The sequence below is a fragment of the Plutella xylostella genome, chromosome 30 (assembly GCF_932276165.1).
Source record: "Plutella xylostella chromosome 30, ilPluXylo3.1, whole genome shotgun sequence".
NCBI lineage: Eukaryota > Metazoa > Arthropoda > Insecta > Lepidoptera > Plutellidae > Plutella > Plutella xylostella.
Window position 1 is genome coordinate 240,913 of NC_064010.1, and position 18,606 is coordinate 259,518.

General features: G+C 41.9%; 1 protein-coding gene across 1 annotated transcript in view; it reads left to right on the plus strand.

Annotated features, from left to right (window-relative positions):
* LOC105387722 (protein son of sevenless) overlaps positions 1-18,221 on the plus strand; it is a 39,511-nt gene extending 21,290 nt beyond the window's left edge. The window contains exons 23-38 of the mRNA XM_048631923.1: positions 518-680; positions 1,497-1,618; positions 7,248-7,367; positions 7,551-7,647; positions 10,605-10,685; positions 12,008-12,122; positions 12,526-12,591; positions 12,938-13,040; positions 13,572-13,668; positions 13,899-13,955; positions 14,214-14,271; positions 14,606-14,674; positions 15,205-15,292; positions 16,351-16,472; positions 17,068-17,121; positions 17,647-18,221. Coding sequence (XP_048487880.1) covers positions 518-680; positions 1,497-1,618; positions 7,248-7,367; positions 7,551-7,647; positions 10,605-10,685; positions 12,008-12,122; positions 12,526-12,591; positions 12,938-13,040; positions 13,572-13,668; positions 13,899-13,955; positions 14,214-14,271; positions 14,606-14,674; positions 15,205-15,292; positions 16,351-16,472; positions 17,068-17,121; positions 17,647-17,719 — 1,485 coding nt within the window. The 3' untranslated portion in view covers positions 17,720-18,221. The remainder of the gene's footprint in view (positions 1-517; positions 681-1,496; positions 1,619-7,247; positions 7,368-7,550; positions 7,648-10,604; positions 10,686-12,007; positions 12,123-12,525; positions 12,592-12,937; positions 13,041-13,571; positions 13,669-13,898; positions 13,956-14,213; positions 14,272-14,605; positions 14,675-15,204; positions 15,293-16,350; positions 16,473-17,067; positions 17,122-17,646) is intronic.
* The last annotated feature ends 385 nt before the right edge of the window (positions 18,222-18,606 follow it).

The following is an 18,606-nucleotide window of genomic DNA, read 5'->3' on the forward strand; positions in this document are numbered from 1 at the left end:
AACGCAGTCTTAGCAGTAGTAGTTGCGGCATTCGGATCCGCCGCTGTACATAGGCTGAAAGGGACTTTACAGGTATTTTTGAGTAAAATCATAGTTGCATGTGTTACACTCGTTTACGCATTGCTTCCTAGAGTTTTGTGTCGTGGTCAGAGACTTCAACAACCTTAATGTGGTGCTAGCAGTGGTGGCGGCCTTCGGATCTGCCGTCACCTATAACAAGTAAGTTTGGCCAAATTCGCAATGGCACAAATTACACTTGTTTGTGAATTATGGGAAAATCGTCACATTGCCTCATTTACGAATAGCATAGCGTGTAAATAGCACCACTTTAGCTATCGAAAGCTGTGACTTTACTGGTAACGATTTTAGCTCCATTTTGTAAGAGTATGGTGCCTCAATTTGTATCGCTAAATATGTTCCTTCTACCAATGTACTCCCAGTAACATCACTAAAACTTTAGACACTATTATCTTGAATACCTACAAAGATATACAACCAACGCCTTATTCCCCCACAGCTGGTCCCCCCGCGCCTGCACCGCGCCCTCGAGGAGTTCCGCGAACTGAACTCGGACCACTTCCGGCGCTACCAGGAGCGCCTGCGCAGCATCAACCCGCCCTGCGTGCCCTTCTTCGGCATGTACCTCACCAACATACTGCACATCGAGGAGGGCAACGCGGGTAACATTCACTCTCGCATGTATTACACTCGTCTAGCTACTCGGACCACTTCCGGCGCTACCAGGAGCGCCTGCGCAGCATCAACCCGCCCTGCGTGCCCTTCTTCGGCATGTACCTCACCAACATACTGCACATCGAGGAGGGCAACGCGGGTAACATTCACTCTCGCATGTATTACACTCGTCTAGCTACTCGGACCACTTCCGGCGCTACCAGGAGCGCCTGCGCAGCATCAACCCGCCCTGCGTGCCCTTCTTCGGCATGTACCTCACCAACATACTGCACATCGAGGAGGGCAAGGCGGGTAACATTCACTCTCGCATGCATTACACTCGTCTTGTACCTCACCAACACACTGACCAAAAATTGTACGACATTTCTGGCAAATAAACTATTTCATTTCATCGAGAAGGGCAACGCGGGTAACATTCACTCTCGCATGTATTACACTCGTCTAGCTACTGAGGTTAATTCCAGAGGAGAGCAAATTAGTCACTATCATTCTTACATGTTTTACACTCGTGCTGCTACAGAGATTATTGCACGTAGAGGAGGGTAACATTCGCAAGTAACATTCATATTTGCAAATACTACACTCTTCCTGCCACCCCACGAATATTCGTATATTTTGTGACCGTGGTTATATTTATTCTTACATGGTTTACATTACGGATTTAGATTAATTATGCGACGTGTATGTAAAAAATGCTACGAATACACTGCTGCCAGGTTCATACTTACTCATAATACCTTAAATTTTATACCACTCGTGAAACCCACACTGACACATTTCACACCCATCCCTATCTTCCGCAGACTACCTGCCCAACTCGGAGCTGATAAACTTCTCGAAGCGGCGCAAGGTGGCGGAGATCACGGGCGAGATCCAGCAGTACCAGAACCAGCCCTACTGCCTGAGCGTGGAGCCCGCTACTATGGTATGTGGGAGGATAGAGGGTTACTTTTTGATTCATCATCTGCAGACACAAAATTCAGAGATATGCTTTGTAAAATATAGCAATAGTCTTCTGACGCTGTCAAATCTATAGATTTTATTAGTCATTTGATAGTTTTTGCATATGGGTCCAAATCGCAAATTCAAAAGGACGAAGTAATTAGTATCATTTTGAATTCGAAAATCATTTTCAAAACAAGTTCTCGATAAATAAATAAATAATAAATAAATAAATAAAATTTATTTTCAAATCAGTGTGTACATACAGTTTTCTAATTATGTTACTTAATTTAGTAGCTACACGTTATTGCACACAAAACAATTATGAGACCCTACTCCCTAATAAAGGGCATAGCCCTGTAGTTTTAGGATAAGTAGTGATTGCTCAACCCTTAACTGGTGACTTAGGTAGCTAAAACAAATTACCTAGTTTAATAAGTTACTTAAATTTAAATTTAACGTAGATTTAAAAAGTAAATCATACAGAAAAAGAAAAACAGACTATATGAATGTGTGTGTGTGCGTGTGTGAGTGTGTGTGTGTGTGTGTGTGTGTGTGTGGTGTGTGTGTGTGTGTGTGTGTGTGTGTGGTGTATGTGAGTGTGTGTGTGAGTGTGTGTGTGTGTGTGTGTATAATGATGCCTGCACCTGCATAGAGTATTGAAAATATACAATGAAATATTTTATATTCTTAGCACACTGGTTTTAAAGACGACTCAATGAAGTCGTAATCCTTCGTTAGTAGCCATATCTTAACCTTATGTTTGCACTCAAAATTGTTTAATTCATACATTTTGAGATGCTTGTTTACATGATTATATATAAAAGGACCGAGAAAGGGGAAGAAACACTCACTGAATTTAGTATTAAACTTTTTTTGATCACATACAATATCAGATCTACGTTTCAGCGTTATATTTTTGTCAAAAGGTGTGATTTCATGTTGAAGCCGAATTGTTTCCAAAAGAAATAGTTTTCTTACTGTCAAAACTTTGAGGGAATCATAAAGGAGTGCGGTAGGAAAACGATAAGGTTTATGATCTATGACTTTCAATAACGCCCTTTGTGAAATTTCCAAATTGAGGAAGAGAGTCTTATGAGTTCCACCCCAGGACGTTATGCAATAAGTAAGCACACTCTCCCCGAGGGCATAATATACTCTTATCAGTGAGTCAATATTCATAATTTGCCTCAAGTTTTTAAAAATATAAATCAGCTTCCTAATTCTTCCGCATAGGTGTTCAATGTGTGACCTGTAAGAGAGATTGTGATCTATAATGACTCCCAGATATTTGATTATAGAACATCTTTCCAAACTAGCACAGGGACATGTACCATTAGTGGAACAATTTGGAGCATGGATAATTAGTTGATGCAGTAACTCCGGTTGTGTAGAGTTTCTTATTGAAAAGGTAATATATTTAGTTTTGCTGGCATTTACGGTAAGGACATTTTTAGATAGCCAGTGCGAAACCTTATTTAACCCTAACTGTGCAGATTCAAAAGTGTCTTGCCATGTATCCTCTGCAAATAATAATGCGGTATCATCTGCGTAAGCAATTAGTCTACCACCCATTTCCAGAGAACATAATTCGTTTAAATAGACGAGAAACAACGTCGGACCAAGAATACTTCCCTGTGGTACTCCATAACAAATCGGTAAATCTCTACTTACATGCTGACCGATCTTGACACACTGGGTTCTACATGAGAGATAATCAGAGAAAAGTTTCAGAGGAATCCCTCGTATACCAGAGTTGTTTAGCTTATCCACAAGTAGTGGCACAGAGACAGTGTCAAATGCCTTGGCAAGATCCAGGAAGATTGCAATCGATTTTTTATGATCATCTAGTTTCCCTGAGATATACGAAGTCAGTTCAAGTACTGCTTTTGACGTTGATTTTCCGCGTCTAAAACCGTATTGATTTTCGGATAGTTTATGATACTTTTCAAGGAAACCAGTTAGCCTGTTATTCAATGCCTTTTCTAAGACTTTTGATAAAGCTGTCAGAATTGATATTGGTCTATAATTGTTGACACTGTCTCTGTTACCACCCTTGTAGATTGGCACAACGACACCTTTTTTCAGCACAGTGGGAAAAACACCTAATCTAAAACACTGGTTAAATAGATGGACTAAGACAGGTATAAGGATGTGTTTGAACTTCTTCAGGAACTTGGTAGATATAGAGTCCCATCCAGTTGAACACTCAGTCTTAAGACCATTAATTAGAGTCCGTATCTCATCTTCGTCAGTGTCTAGCAAAACGAATGTATTAGATGTGTTATCTAAGGGCAATACAGGTTGGGAAAGGTCACAGCTGGCCAATGCTATTTCATCCTGGTTGTTGGCTACAGAAGAGTTTGACAAGACTTTTTCCGCGAGATTTTTACCAACATCTACAAAGTGCTCGTTGATGTGGTTAATTGATCGATCTGCATTCTCACTGTCAATCAGCTGTGTACTGTGATTGTCTTTTTTGCCTGAAGATGTTATAGATTTAATTGCCTTCCATAATAGCTTTGGATTTCCTCCCGCTGATTCTATTTGTTCCTTTTCGTACTGTCTTTTCTTTTGCTTGACTAAGTTAAAATAATAGGATTTGTATCTAAGATAGGTTGTTTTTATTATATTATTGTTTGGATTCATTTTAAATTTTGCATGTAAATTGTCCTTGTTTTTTTGGCATCTTAATAATCCTTCAGTCATCCAGGCTTTTCCAATTCTTTTACGGGACGGGATCTTTACTATGGTAGAATTATCTTTGATTACATTTTGAAGCAAATCAACTAGTTTATTTAATCCTTCATTGGGGTCCTCAATTTCTAAGATTGACTTAAAATTATATGATTCGAGAGACTCTCTAACAGCATCATAATCCACTTTAAGAGTTGATTTAGATATTGGGTTAAATTGTTTTTTAAGATTTAAATCAAGGAGGACTGATCTATGGTCAGTAACAGTACTTTTGATAACGATAGTAGAAGAGGAAATCTTAGATTTTAGAAAAACATGATCAAGACAAGAGTTACTTTCTTCACGTGTGACAAAAGTATGACACGAATGGAGGCCATAGAAAGCTAGTAGGTTCTGGTATTTCTGACTATTTTGATCATCACACCCGGGTAGGATATTTATATTTATGTCACCGATGAGGACAACATTCTTATAGTGACTGTATTTTTGCAAGAGGTTGTCGAGAAAATCTAGAAACGTCTGTAAATTATCTTGTTTAGTACCTATATTTTTATCAAACGCGTGATGTCGATAAATCGCAATAAAAACCACTTCATTAGATATCAAAATTAAACAGTTACATGTTGAGCTAATGGCCTCTTCGACAACCAAATTCATACCATTTTTAAAATAGACCACAACGCCATCATTTTGGTAATGATTTGCGCTTGTTGACATTGTAGAATAATTTTCCAACTGTGGTATATTAGGGCAGCATGATAACCAACATTCTGTTAAGATGAGGATGTCACAATCTACTTTTAACCGTTCAAGGAGGACCAGAAAATCAGAGAAGTTTGTAACGTGTCCTATGCTTCTAATATTTTGGGTGATAATTTTCAGACTTGAAGACATAACCAACTTATGGCAATTATCTGCCTCTGTCTCATGGGCATTAGATAAAGATATCTGATCAATGTCTTTTATTAAATCTTGATTATTGAATTTTAATTTATAGACAAAAAGATGAACTTTTAGAATGACGCCACATGTTTGTTATGTTCAGGGACGTGTTTGTGGCTGTCCTACAAGGCAAACATTTCAATAATGGATTACAAATCGAATTATGTAATGATTTTTGGCAAATTTCCGGCAGAGTTACGTGAAAAAGTGTGTTGTATGAGTCGAGTTTTGAGGTAGGGGTTAATGTGTATTGTGTGTGTACTATTGTTTGTAGTGTAGTAGTGAGATGAGTGGAGAGAAACATTCGCTTAATATAACATGAAACATGCATTAATACACTTATAATAATAATACTCGTAATAACTAAAGCACAAAATATATAGCGCAGGTGATCGAGAGCTAGTCAGTCTTGTCTTTTTAACTTAAGTAAATCCTCTTCACTGTTTATCTGTATATGCGCCGCTCCTTCCGATTTTCTTATAAATACTACGCCATGAGAGGTCCAGCAGTAAGCATAGCTATTCTCTTTTGTGAACAATCGGGCCTGATAGAACAGCCTGCGTACCCCGAAGGGCAAGTATTCAGATACAAATATCGGTTTAGGGGGGCCGTTCAACTTAATGCTGCCAGTGTTGAGTTTTTGTTCTTTCGGGCGACTTTTATTGTATAGCTTAACAGCAGAGAGAAACTCTTCTTTTTTTATGACTGTAGTGAAATGGGCAACAATCGGCGTAGATGCTTTACTAGTTGAACGCTGCCGATAAACATCATTTATTTCTGCCAAAATTATAGGAGACTCTACAGTAGAGGCCAGCTTCATTATTACATCAGTAATCTCCCTCTTTGTCTGGAACTGATCACTGGGTAGATTTCGTATCTCAACGGAAGATGAGAAAGATTTGCGTTCCATGTAATTGATCTTTTCCTCTAATAATTTAATGTACTTCCGATCTTCTATCTTCTCGGCTTCCAGAATTTCAAATCTTTTCAGAAAAGAATCATAGGAATCGGAGAGAAAGCAAACGCTTTTTTGTAGTTCATCGTTCTGATTCTTAATCTTCGTAACAGATTCTTGCAGGGTAACGAAGCGCTGCTGTATGTCACCACTAAATGTGTCAAACATTTCTTTAATGTACAATTTAATTCCGGCGTCGCTATCACTCTTTTTTCGCTGTGTAACATTTATACTTATGTCATCATCTCTCGGGATCTTTAAGTTACTGGTTGTGGCAGCATTATTTTGTGAAGTTGTTTGAATTATTGGATTATGCGAAGCTCCTTGGGTTGTAGTTTTAGGTGTCGGTGGAGAGCGTCTAAGAGGCATATTCCTTTAACGCAACACTGTAGTCAAGTAACGTCTAAGCGGGCAGGGGTCACGCTTAAATGGTGGCGATCGACGATTTGGTACAAAATGATTTTCCGTCCAGTTTAAGTAGAGCTCTGTCAACTTTATGTTTGATGTTGAAAGTATTAGACAGAGTCCGTCTCCCTTCGTGTCACTAGTTAGCGTATTTGACTGACCTTGTTACTCATAAGATCGCACGCGCACCCAGACACCAAACTCGCAGCGCTCCTCTTCAATTATGCACTCCTAGTACTGTGGTTGATTTAATGTAGAACTAATTTTGAAAATAATGCAATTTACAAAAACAATTTAATAGCGGTCTTTGGCACAACTGACTCGTATCGAGGTCCGGGGGGAAGAGGATAGGTACACTGCTGTACATCAAACGTCATAGGACCCATGCTATATTTTACAGGATTTCGGTATTCCTAGACTCTACCCAGATGCGATGGTTATCGGCTCTTATGACTGGGCCACTGCCACTTCATCTGTTTTTTTTTCATAACTTCTTCTTTTCTTTATGTGACAAATGGATACATACTTTTAAGGACTTTTGTGCAAATCACTTTTAAGTCTATCCTTCTTAGCTAAGCTAGGACTATGTCGTTAAAAAACATGTAAATTGCAGGCATTCCTGGAGTCTTTAGACCCGTTCCCCGGCATGGACGACAACGAGATCACCAACTACCTGTACGCCAAGAGCCTCGAGATCGAGCCGCGCCCGCCCGCCAAGCAGATGCCCAAGATCGTGAGTACACAGATAAAAAAATGTTTTTTTTTACTGTGCTTATAAATTCTGCATGTTATTATTAGACAACTAGATATTTCTACGCCTAAGGGTAACACATGACCAAGTTGTGACAAATAAATGGTCTTTATCTTTATCGTATTTTTGTGTCTGTATAATTCTAATCACGTCGTTTGTCCTCAGCCGCGCATGTACCCCGAGCTGTCTCTGAAACAAGTGAAGGTGTCGCGCCGCGCGCACCACGACCACCACTCCACGTCCAGTAACGATGATACGCTCAGTGAGTATACATTGTTGCATATATTACACTTATAGTAGGTACAGTCAGCTGCTTAAGCAGCTATACACTTTTGTACCAACTAAACAAAATGTCATTGTTTGAGGGAATGAAGAGGCAGTTAGTGAGTTTGACAAGGTTCGAAAGCGTATAGTTACGTGGGTGGTCTGAAAAGTTTCCGACCTAACATAGATACAAGTTTTTTTTTCTTAAAATTTATTTTTATTCTTCTACATAGTCTCTCATATAGTAATTAGGCGGCGCCAAAACTCGGATTTATTGCGCCTAAACTGCGCCAACAGAGCATTGGAAATGTTCATTCGAACACGTCGTTGGTCTGACGTTAGCAAACGCGGCAGCCAACGCGCGGACTGCCTTCTCATGCCTAAATCTTGATTTAATATGTGACAAACACGTTCTCTGGACATTTTCATTGCCTCTGCTATCTCTCTCACTTTAAATCGGCGCTCGTCTAACACCATTTGGTGAACTTTAGCGATGTTATCGTCAGCAGTTGCAGTTTTTGGACGTCCCGAACGTTCATCATCTCCGAAGCTCTTACGACCACGTTTAAATTCGGCTGGCCAAAATTTTACTGTGGTAAATGACGGTGAAGAGTCCCCGTATACAGAATCTAACTCATCTTTGATTTGCGTAGGGGCATTCCCTTTCAAAAACAAATATTTTAAGACAGCTCGATACTCGATTTTTTCCATTTTCACAGAAATGCTCACATCGACTCACTCAAACGACTGTAAAATAAAAACCGCGCGTCAAAAATGGCTGAAACTTTGAAGTGTTGCTGTCAGAAGATGCACAATTACATTCCCTGACTATAATTGATGTGTGCTACCATCTTCACGTTGAGGTCGGAAACTTTTCAGACCACCTACAGTTCCCCAAAATTGATAATGCACATAGAAATCTTCGTCATTGTTCGGCAACGGTCGTATTCCCGAGCGTTAGAAAACTATTATGTATTTAGAGTGGTTAAGTGCATTTTCTTCATGAAATTTTAGTAGAATTATGTAATTGGTGCTAAAGGAGATAATTGATTTATCAGTAACGAAATTTGATTCGATAATTCATAATATTCCATAATATTAAAATTTACTTCGAAAATGTTACAGTAGGTACTTTTCAAGTGTCTTACTGAAGCTGATGTAAAGATGGATGAAAGAAGGTTTGAATAACACAAGGTTTATATTATAAGGAGAAATGGATTTCAAACACAGGTTTATATAAAAAAATTGAAATCTCAGTTCAAAAGTATTTACAGCACTGATAATTTCACATTAATAAAAATGTTTACATTAAAATCTCAGTTCAAAAGTATTTACAGCGCTGATCATTCACAATAATATTACAATTACAAACTTGGTCTTTTGGGTGTGGCTTTATTGGCAAAGTGAAGTCTATCAATGTGACGCATATTTTATTCTTAAATGTGCCTCATAATATGGCATCGTCAAAAATAATTAAAGTTGAAATTAAATTCACATTTGAAAAAAATAACAAGAACGATGTGTAATTGCAGCTCTTTATAATTCCACAAAAGTAATACTGATCTTGACCTTGAGACCCTTGACTGATCGGTGACAGCCACCGACCGCCCAAATTGTTTTCGATTATGTGTCACATGATATTGACTACTATTTCTTTCGAACAAGGATCAAAATGCAAGTGCTTTGTTTAAGGCACTGATTCGGGTGTTTCCGGGAATACGACAGTTTGCGAAGATTTGCATGCGCATTATTAATATGGGAGAACTGTACGTACTTATGCAGCTGATTTTACACACGGATAAACCATTATTACAGTCATCACATTACACTATCAATAGAGCGCCACACCACTCTACGTCGAGCAATGACGATACGCTCACTGAGTATACATTGTTACATATGTTACACCAATGGAGAATGTATTAATCTACACAATTAAATCCTCGTATTCACTAGGCGACAAATTGTCGCAGAACCTGTCTAGGCACATGTCGTCTACGTGTCGCCGCGACGTCGCGCTCTGTTCTGCGACGTCGCACGCGACTATACAGCGACATCTACGTGTCGCAGAACAGGTTCCGTGTTTTGGCTCGCGAGACAGAACTTCCTGCGACATCAGTCTAGCGCATAGAGTATAATTTTTTTACTAGGTCTAGCGACCGCTGTTGCAGAGTGTGGACGCGTGCGCGACTTCTGTATAACGACATGTTACCAAAATGTTCTGAGAACACGCACCGTAGGTGTTCTGTAACAGTCTCAGAACTTGTGCCCTAGTGAATTCGAGGCTTTACACCTGACCGTGTCCTCAGTAACATTACAGTATTATAAACTTTATACCCACTCAGTATCCGTTACTACAAGTTATTTGTACACATGATTCCATTATTAGATGATGTTCCATTGACACAATGACACATTGCGCAGGAAACTTGTAGAATTAATGTCGACGTGACGTAAAAATTACGTCTCCAGAAAGTGAAAAGTACTTTTTCGTTCTTCTTTTTCTTGTGGCTTCGTGAAATAAAATCTGTTCTTTGACGTTCTATGACGCGTGCCAAAAAAGAACAGCCAGGCACAATAGAAAATATGGCTTTGTACTGTATGTCTATGTCATGTTTTATCTTAGTAGTTTATTATCGTTGAAAAGAAATTTGGCATCGGAGTACTTTGGTTCCCAGACAAACAATTAGCTTTTGTATTATTAAAATAACAATATAAGTTCTTATTCTCACTGTTAGCGTAATTTATTTCTTGTAATTGCTAATTGCGTAGTTTTACGAAATGTGTAAATTAAACTTACCATAACTGTTTTTCTTTTTATAATAATTTACTACCATATGCGAAAACTATTAAATGGCTCTTAGATGCATCATATAAATGTAAACTAGTTTAAGATAGCTGTAAGTTTTCCGAATACGATAAAATAAAATAAATCTGTAATTTGTTTGTCCCCAGGTGTGTCCCAACTGTCCCCCACGGGCAGCTCGGCGTGGGACGGCACCTCGCTCTCCTCGCTCAGCATCATGTCGCACGACGGTACGTACCTACGTATATACAGGGTGTCCCAGCTGTGTCCCACGGGCAGCTCGGCGTGGGACGGCACCTCGCTCTCCTCGCTCAGCATCATGTCGCACGACGGTACGTACCTACGTATATACAGGGTGTCCCAGCTGTGTCCCACGGGCAGCTCGGCGTGGGACGGCACCTCGCTCTCCTCGCTCAGCATCATGTCGCACGACGGTACGTACCTACGTATATACAGGGTGTCCCAGCTGTGTCCCACGGGCAGCTCGGCGTGGGACGGCACCTCGCTCTCCTCGCTCAGCATCATGTCGCACGACGGTACGTACCTACGTATATACAGGGTGTCCCAGCTGTGTCCCACGGGCAGCTCGGCGTGGGACGGCACCTCGCTCTCCTCGCTCAGCATCATGTCGCACGACGGTACGTACCTACGTATATACAGGGTGTCCCAGCTGTGTCCCACGGGCAGCTCGGCGTGGGACGGCACCTCGCTCTCCTCGCTCAGCATCATGTCGCACGACGGTACGTACCTACGTATATACAGGGTGTCCCAGCCTTGTCCCACGGGCAGCTCGGCGTGGGACGGCACCTCGCTCTCCTCGCTCAGCATCATGTCGCACGACGGTACGTACCTACGTATATACAGGGTGTCCCAGCTGTGTCCCACGGGCAGCTCGGCGTGGGACGGCACCTCGCTCTCCTCGCTCAGCATCATGTCGCACGACGGTACGTACCTACGTATATACAGGGTGTCCCAGCTGTGTCCCACGGGCAGCTCGGCGTGGGACGGCACCTCGCTCTCCTCGCTCAGCATCATGTCGCACGACGGTACGTACCTACGTATATACAGGGTGTCCCAGCTGTGTCCCACGGGCAGCTCGGCGTGGGACGGCACCTCGCTCTCCTCGCTCAGCATCATGTCGCACGACGGTACGTACCTACAGGGGTATATACAGGGTGTTGCACAAAGGGTATACTAAGCCGAAACCTACATGTGCAGCATGTTATATCTAAGCCCGAAAATGAAAATAGAATTTCGAAATTCGCGAAAAAAAACATTCCCTCAAGTTAAAATTCATGTGACTAACAAAGTTACTATGGAAAATGAAATTTTAATTTGGCGAATTTTGAAATTCAGCTTTAATTTTCGGTCTTAGATATAACATGTAGGTTTCGGCTTACCCTTACCTTATACTTATACCCTTTTTGCAACACCTTGCATACAGGGTGTCTCCGTTTTTAAAGTTAAGGTACATATGTTTGTTTATCCCTAAAAAAATTAAAAAATGTGTTTTCTTATCCTATCATTTACATGTTATATTGGTATGTTGCAGACCGCAGCTCGCTAGTCAGCCCGCGGCTGGAGCGCTGCTCGAGCAGCTCGTTCAGCCTCTTCGACAAGGGGCTGGCGCTGTTCGACAAGACCAAGTCCTCCACGCTGTCGTCAAGGTATGTGTGTGTGTGTGTGTGTGTGTGTGTGTGTGTGTGTGTGTGTGTGTGTGTAGTCTATACCCATGATTATAATTTCCGAAGTGGTAGTCAGAGGTCACTCGCAAGCAAGCTGAGGGCCTATCACGGGCTAACGTGGCAATTTTATAATGTTTTTGATACTACACAAACATAAATAAATAAAAAAATATGGAAAAAGAATAGCGCCAACGTAGTCACTTTTGGAACTTACAAATTTGCCTTACATCTTGACAGTGACAGTTGACGATAAGCAACGTTAACGGAGGTTCGAAAATCTTGTAATCGCTGCACAGTACATTTATGCTTACTTATCGTCGTTTTTGAATGAGAACAATGCACTTGGGGTACACAATCTAGAATCTATAATATTATTTATTTTCAGATCATCCATCAGTCTGCGGGACGAGCCCCCCTCGCCGAGAGAAAGGCATTCGCCGAGGCACGAGCGGTGAGCATAACTCTATTTTAACAGAAATAATGCTTGAATGTGTATCACACGTTTTCTCATAATATTTTATAGTAATACGTACAATCGTGAATGAATCATTGCAGTCGGTCAGCGTCCTTGACACGTTTTCTGATATTAGTCTCCCGTCTAACATATACATAAATAATAATTTATTGATCCATTTACGTTAATAACAGTTTGCACACCATAAGTAATCTCAGATACGCAGGACGATTTATTCTTTCATATTTTACACCCATTCAATGCAGTTCTATATAACATAGGACATTACTTTGATGATTTAATCCCTTCACACTCACTCTCTCACTCTCTCTCTCTATCCCAGCAACGGGTCTGGCGAGCGGCGCGCGGCGCTGTCCCCGCGCGGCGCCATCGTGGACGCCGCGCTGTTCTACGCCAGCGCCGAGCCGCCGCGCGCGCCCAGTGCGGTACGTGTCGTGTGTGATGGTGTGAATATGCGTGCGGTAACACACAGCCGCGCGTCTAGTGCGATGTGTGACGGTGTGAATATACGCCACGGCCGCTCGGCTAGAACGGTCAGTGTCATGTGTGACGGTGTGAATATCCGTGCAGTGACACCTCGGCTAGAGAGGGGAGTAAGCTGGATGACTATACTTTGTTAAATACTGTATAATTTTTTTTAATCAAACGTTATAAGTCCCATGCTAAATTTACAAAGAAAAGAGTGTGATATGTGTTGGTGTGGTTTTAGATAATCTTTAGTAAGAGCAATATTTGCGGTGTGCTTTCACCTTTTTCCAAATAATTAGAATTGGTGTATACTCAATTACTCACACAAATCTTTCTGAAGCCTTCAGAAACCTTTCAAATGTCTCCCCAAATGAAGGCTTTTGGCAGCACTACAATTAGAATTTGTGCCTTCAGATTATTTTCCTGTACCCTTCAAATGTAGTTCACCATAATCCTATGCATCATGTTTGACACTCATGTGCCCACAGGAGCGCGTGCCGCCGCTGCTGCCGCGCCACAGCGTGTCGCACCCCGCGTCGCCGCCGCCGCTCGCGCCGCGCCGGGCCGTGTCGCCGCATGATAACAGTACGTGCACATCATCATAGTTATATCCCATTTTGACGGTCGAATGGCCGTCAGTAGCGGTTAGTGGCCCTGACTGCTATGCCGAAGGTCCCGGGTTCGATTCCCGACTGGGGCAGATATTTGTACTCGGGTCTTGGTCGTTGATATTTATATTTAGTATGTATCTGTGTAAACTCCTATCCGTAAATTTGTCAGTTAATTGTAGATATAATTCTATTTGTTACTTACAGCGGCCCCGGACGAGCGGCCGCCGCTGGCGCCGCGCAAGCCCGCCTCCCCCGACACACGTGAGTTACACACATATAAACTACCAGAGACCACCATAAAATATAATCTTTTCTTTGTAAAATATAGCATGAGCCCTGAATCACCCTTCAACCCCTTTCGGCCTTTTTGCAACACTCTGTAGAAACATGAAATAAAAATCATCATTCGTTTTTATTTATTTTGGAGTACCAACAAAATGCACATGAAGTCTTTTCAAGCGCTTTTGTATAATAAGTGTCAAAATGAATATAAATAACATGTGTGTTTATATCTTACAGCCGCGCCCGAGCCGCCGGACCGACCCCTTCCGAGCCCAAAGCACCACGACCTATCCAGGTGAGTCACTCGCCTCTCACTCACACAACAATACACCCACAGATGAGAAGAACATTGCAATGACATTATAGCGCCTTTGATGCTCTTTTTATTGCATTTTAAGTCTAAATTTTCCAAATATTGGTATATTTCTTTATGTGGTCTCTTTGTATCGTTACAACTCGAATCCTGGGAAGTCAGACTCTATTATATTAATGTTCTATGTTTCATCAAAAACAACATTTGCTGATCGATATTTACCTGCTCTTTACGCTCATCATTTCAGCAGGTTATAGTTTCTCCATGAATATTTATTATTTATCGTAATAATGCCAATATATGTTTGTCCGTACAGAGCGCCGGCGATGTCCCCCGCGCGCTCCCCGCACCACCCCCCCTCCAGCCCGCAAGTCATCGGCGACAGGTATATACTAACACACGCGTATGCATTACAAAACGTATAATGTAGGAAAGCTAATCTAAAAGTACACATTTTACATTCATGCATAGTAAAATCAAAAATCTATATTTATGAATGTCTTGATATGTTAATTTCCCGTGTCCAGTATTGATAAAATAAGGGCAGCAGCTCCAAAATGAAGGCACAAAATTTTATTTTACTACTGTTATCATAACCCAATATTCCTTGATATTAAATTGACTCTATGAATGTAAATTTTAAGTGGCAAAATAGTTCAGAATCCGCCTCCATTGTCTTGGTTAAATAGTATATTTACCCCCAAATTCATAGAGCTTTTCGACATTTTACAATAGGTTTAAAATTGACGTTGTGACATACGAATTTCATCTTTTTGACTGACGTAAAGAGTCGAAATTCGTTTATTTCAAAGTAAATTTTAACCTTGTTGTAAATTTAAAATACGGTCTATGAATTTGAGGGTAATGGTGTAAAGAAAGGTGTATCTATCTACATTATATCACCATCTCCCTCAGACCTGTGCCGGCGCCGCCCGCCTTCTCGTTCCCGCAGCGCGCGCCGCCGCCCTCCCCGCCCGCGCCGCCGCTCACGCCGCACCCCCCCGCGCCATTGCCAGGTAACATAGACTGATACTGATGTTGTACAAACTTGTTTATGTTTACTGTAGATAGATCCTTGTGTATGATTCGTCTATTACTCGACAAGCAAGTAACAGCCACTCTGGCAGATATACAGATACTTACACTATATAAACACAGTTAATACAAACTCATACTTACCACTAAAACTTAGACAGAGTCTGTTCTCAGTTCTGTTAAAGTTTTTAGCGCTGTCAAACGCCTACAAAATCTGTCAAATCTCGTTTTAAACACTTGTTAAACAAAGTTTTTAAGTAGTAGTACAGTTAAATTCCCTAAAAGTCCCCCATTTAGTAATTTATTTTAACTTTCAAAACATTTTCATTATTCCTTATCGTGTAAACACCGCTCCAGTAACATGCTCATACTGTTCCAGCGTCGAGTAGTTGCGGCACGCCGCCGCCGCTGCCGCCGCGCCGCCGCCGCGACCCCGCCGCGCCGCACACGCCGCTGCACCAGGTAAGGAATTCACTCATTATTATTTTCAGCTGGAAATTATTACAAAGGATAGTAGAAAGAGAAGACAGTGAAGCTTTACGATAAATTATATCCCATTCCAATGATATGGGTTCTGTCAGATGTCATTCCCCGTTGAATGGGATATAAGTCCTGTTGCGAGCGATCATGGCATCGATTTAAAAACAGCTCTTTTCTCTTCATCATCATCATGAATTGTACTAAAAACATTTGTACCCGCACCCACCGCCGCCTTCGCTGCTCGATTTCTAAATGTAGAGTTAAAAATATTAGATTTTGAACACATGAGATGTAAAAAGTGTTGCTACAGATTTGGCTCTAATCCTATTAATATTATAAAGGCGAAAGTTTGTGAGTGTGTATGTTTGTTACGTCTTCACGTCAAATCGGCTCAACAGATTTTAATAAAATTTGGCATGGAGTTAGCTGACATCCTTTTTATCGCGGAATTCCCACGGGAAAACTTATTAAGGCGAAGCTCGCGAGAACAGCTAGTAGATTATAAATCTTCTTTTTTCTCATTTGACCATGTTGTAATCCTTGCAGTTCGGCCTGGGCGCCGCGGGCTCCGTGCCGCCCCCCCTCCCCCCGCGGCCCGCGCCCGCCCCCGAGCTGCTGCGCCCCGCGCACTCCACCATCCTGCAGCGGCGGCATCTTAATAATACCACGTGAGTACTGACCACTGTCTGACTAACCGGCCCTGGCCCTGTAGCACGGGGCGCTATTCAGACGTGACTAGAGTTCTCCGTCGAGCTCGCTCTTAAGGCTGCGCGATGTGAGTGAGCGCGATGCAAAACTCTTGTCACGTCTTAAATGCGCCCCGTGCTAGCCCTTCTGGTTCAGATCATCACGTCCCCACTGCTGAGGCACGGGTCTCCTGCCAATGAAGAAAGGGTTTAGGCCTAGTCCACCACGCTGGCCAAGTGCGGGTTGGTGGACCCCAACACAAGCAAGCTAGTTCTGAGAGAGTTGTCGGGTAAGTGGGCAACCCGACTGTCAGATGTTTTCAAGCACTCTGACTAGGTTGAACGACTGGTCCACATGTCACTTATATGATCATTCAGCAGCCTCTCAGATAAGCGTCAGTTGCGTGGCCAGAGTGCCCCAGGCGAGCATTAGTATTAGGTGACTCTCCTTTTGTACCAATCCTTTCACCATGAATAATCATTGTTACGCATAGTCCTTGCTAGAACAAAAACATAATATGTAAAGAGTGGTATAAGAGATTCTGCAGTCATATCAAATGTGTCGATTATCTTCCAGCCAACCTCTGGATGATCGGATTATAGAAGAAGACGATACAGACGCGGACGCGGAGTGAGTACCGTGCTGCTACAGCACATGCTGAGTCGGTGGCCTTTAGATGCTTTTAGACCAAGATCAGCATAATATGTTTGGTGTTTTTGTCGTTGTTTCTGTAAAAGTTTTGTTGTTTTTTTATGTTTTTATATAGAAGTTTGGTCTTCCCATTGTTTGTTATGTTTTGTCACTTTTTTACTAGATGCTGTGTTAGATGTTCGCTTAAGTTCCATATTGTGAATGTATTATGTTATTTTATCCATATAGTTAAACGAACTTACCTTTTTCTTTTCTAATAATGTTTCAATGTCAATGTGTTGCAGAAGTGATAATATAATAAGCCAAAAAGAGAGGACTCAGTCAGGCGAAATTGCGAATTTTCTGAAGTCGCAGAACAAAAGCTGTTCAGAATAACCTATCCTTTTCGGCTTACTATACCGATTTTCTAAGTTGGTTTCTCTATAACTCCACATCACATATACAGTATATTTTAATCCACAATAGTTTTCCTCCCATTCCTAACACCACACCTATTGTCCGCAGCTCAATAACAAGCAGCGAGGCGCCCAAGCTGCCGCCCAAGCCGCCGCCGCCCGCCCTCGCGCCGCGCACCTAGCCGACCCTACATACACGCTTATATACAACCATTGACTTATACATTACTAGCGTAAGGACAGGCCCAACCGCTCTAGGAAATTACACCCTCGTGTTAACCCTACAATCTCATAAATCTGTCATAATTTGTATGGGGTGTCATTTTCTTTTGACAGAACGTTCTGGCGGGCGTATCCTTCCTTTTGTAATTATTGTATACAACACTATATATACAGTATACACACACTACGGGATTTACAGCTCGCCAAGACGAGTGTAGCATGTGATGGAATGGATCTTGAGGAAGGTTTATATTGAACTTCTGAAGGCATATTAGACAATCGAAGTATTGGATTTTGTGCCAGTAGTACAAATTTCTCCAAATATCCAATTTTGGACTTCTTGTGTAAAGAACGTATTAAAGAACATATAATGCTACGTATTTGACCTATCTGTGGCAAAATAAGGCCCGTCTTGACAGCTACACTAAGTGGTAATTTGCGCTTGAACAAATACATAAAAAGAGACATCCCTCTCTCTCAGCCTTCTGTAGTCCACTGTTGGACATAGGCCTCTCCTAACGATCGCCACCCCAAACGGTCACCCGCCATCTGCATCCAGCGGCTTCCCGCTACCTTCCGCAGATCATCAGACCAACGGGTTGGGGGGCGACCGACACGCCGTTTGCCGACACGGGGTCTCCACTCCAGAACCTTTGTACTCCAGCGGTCGTCGGCTCTGCGGGCTACGTGGCCAGCCCATTGCCACTTCAGCGTGCTAATCCTTTTGGCTATGTCGGTAACTTTAGTTATCCTGCGGATTTCTTCATTACGAATCCTATCTCGCAGGGACACGCCTAACATAGCCCTTTCCATAGCACGTTGAGCAACTCTGAGCTTGTGGATAAGC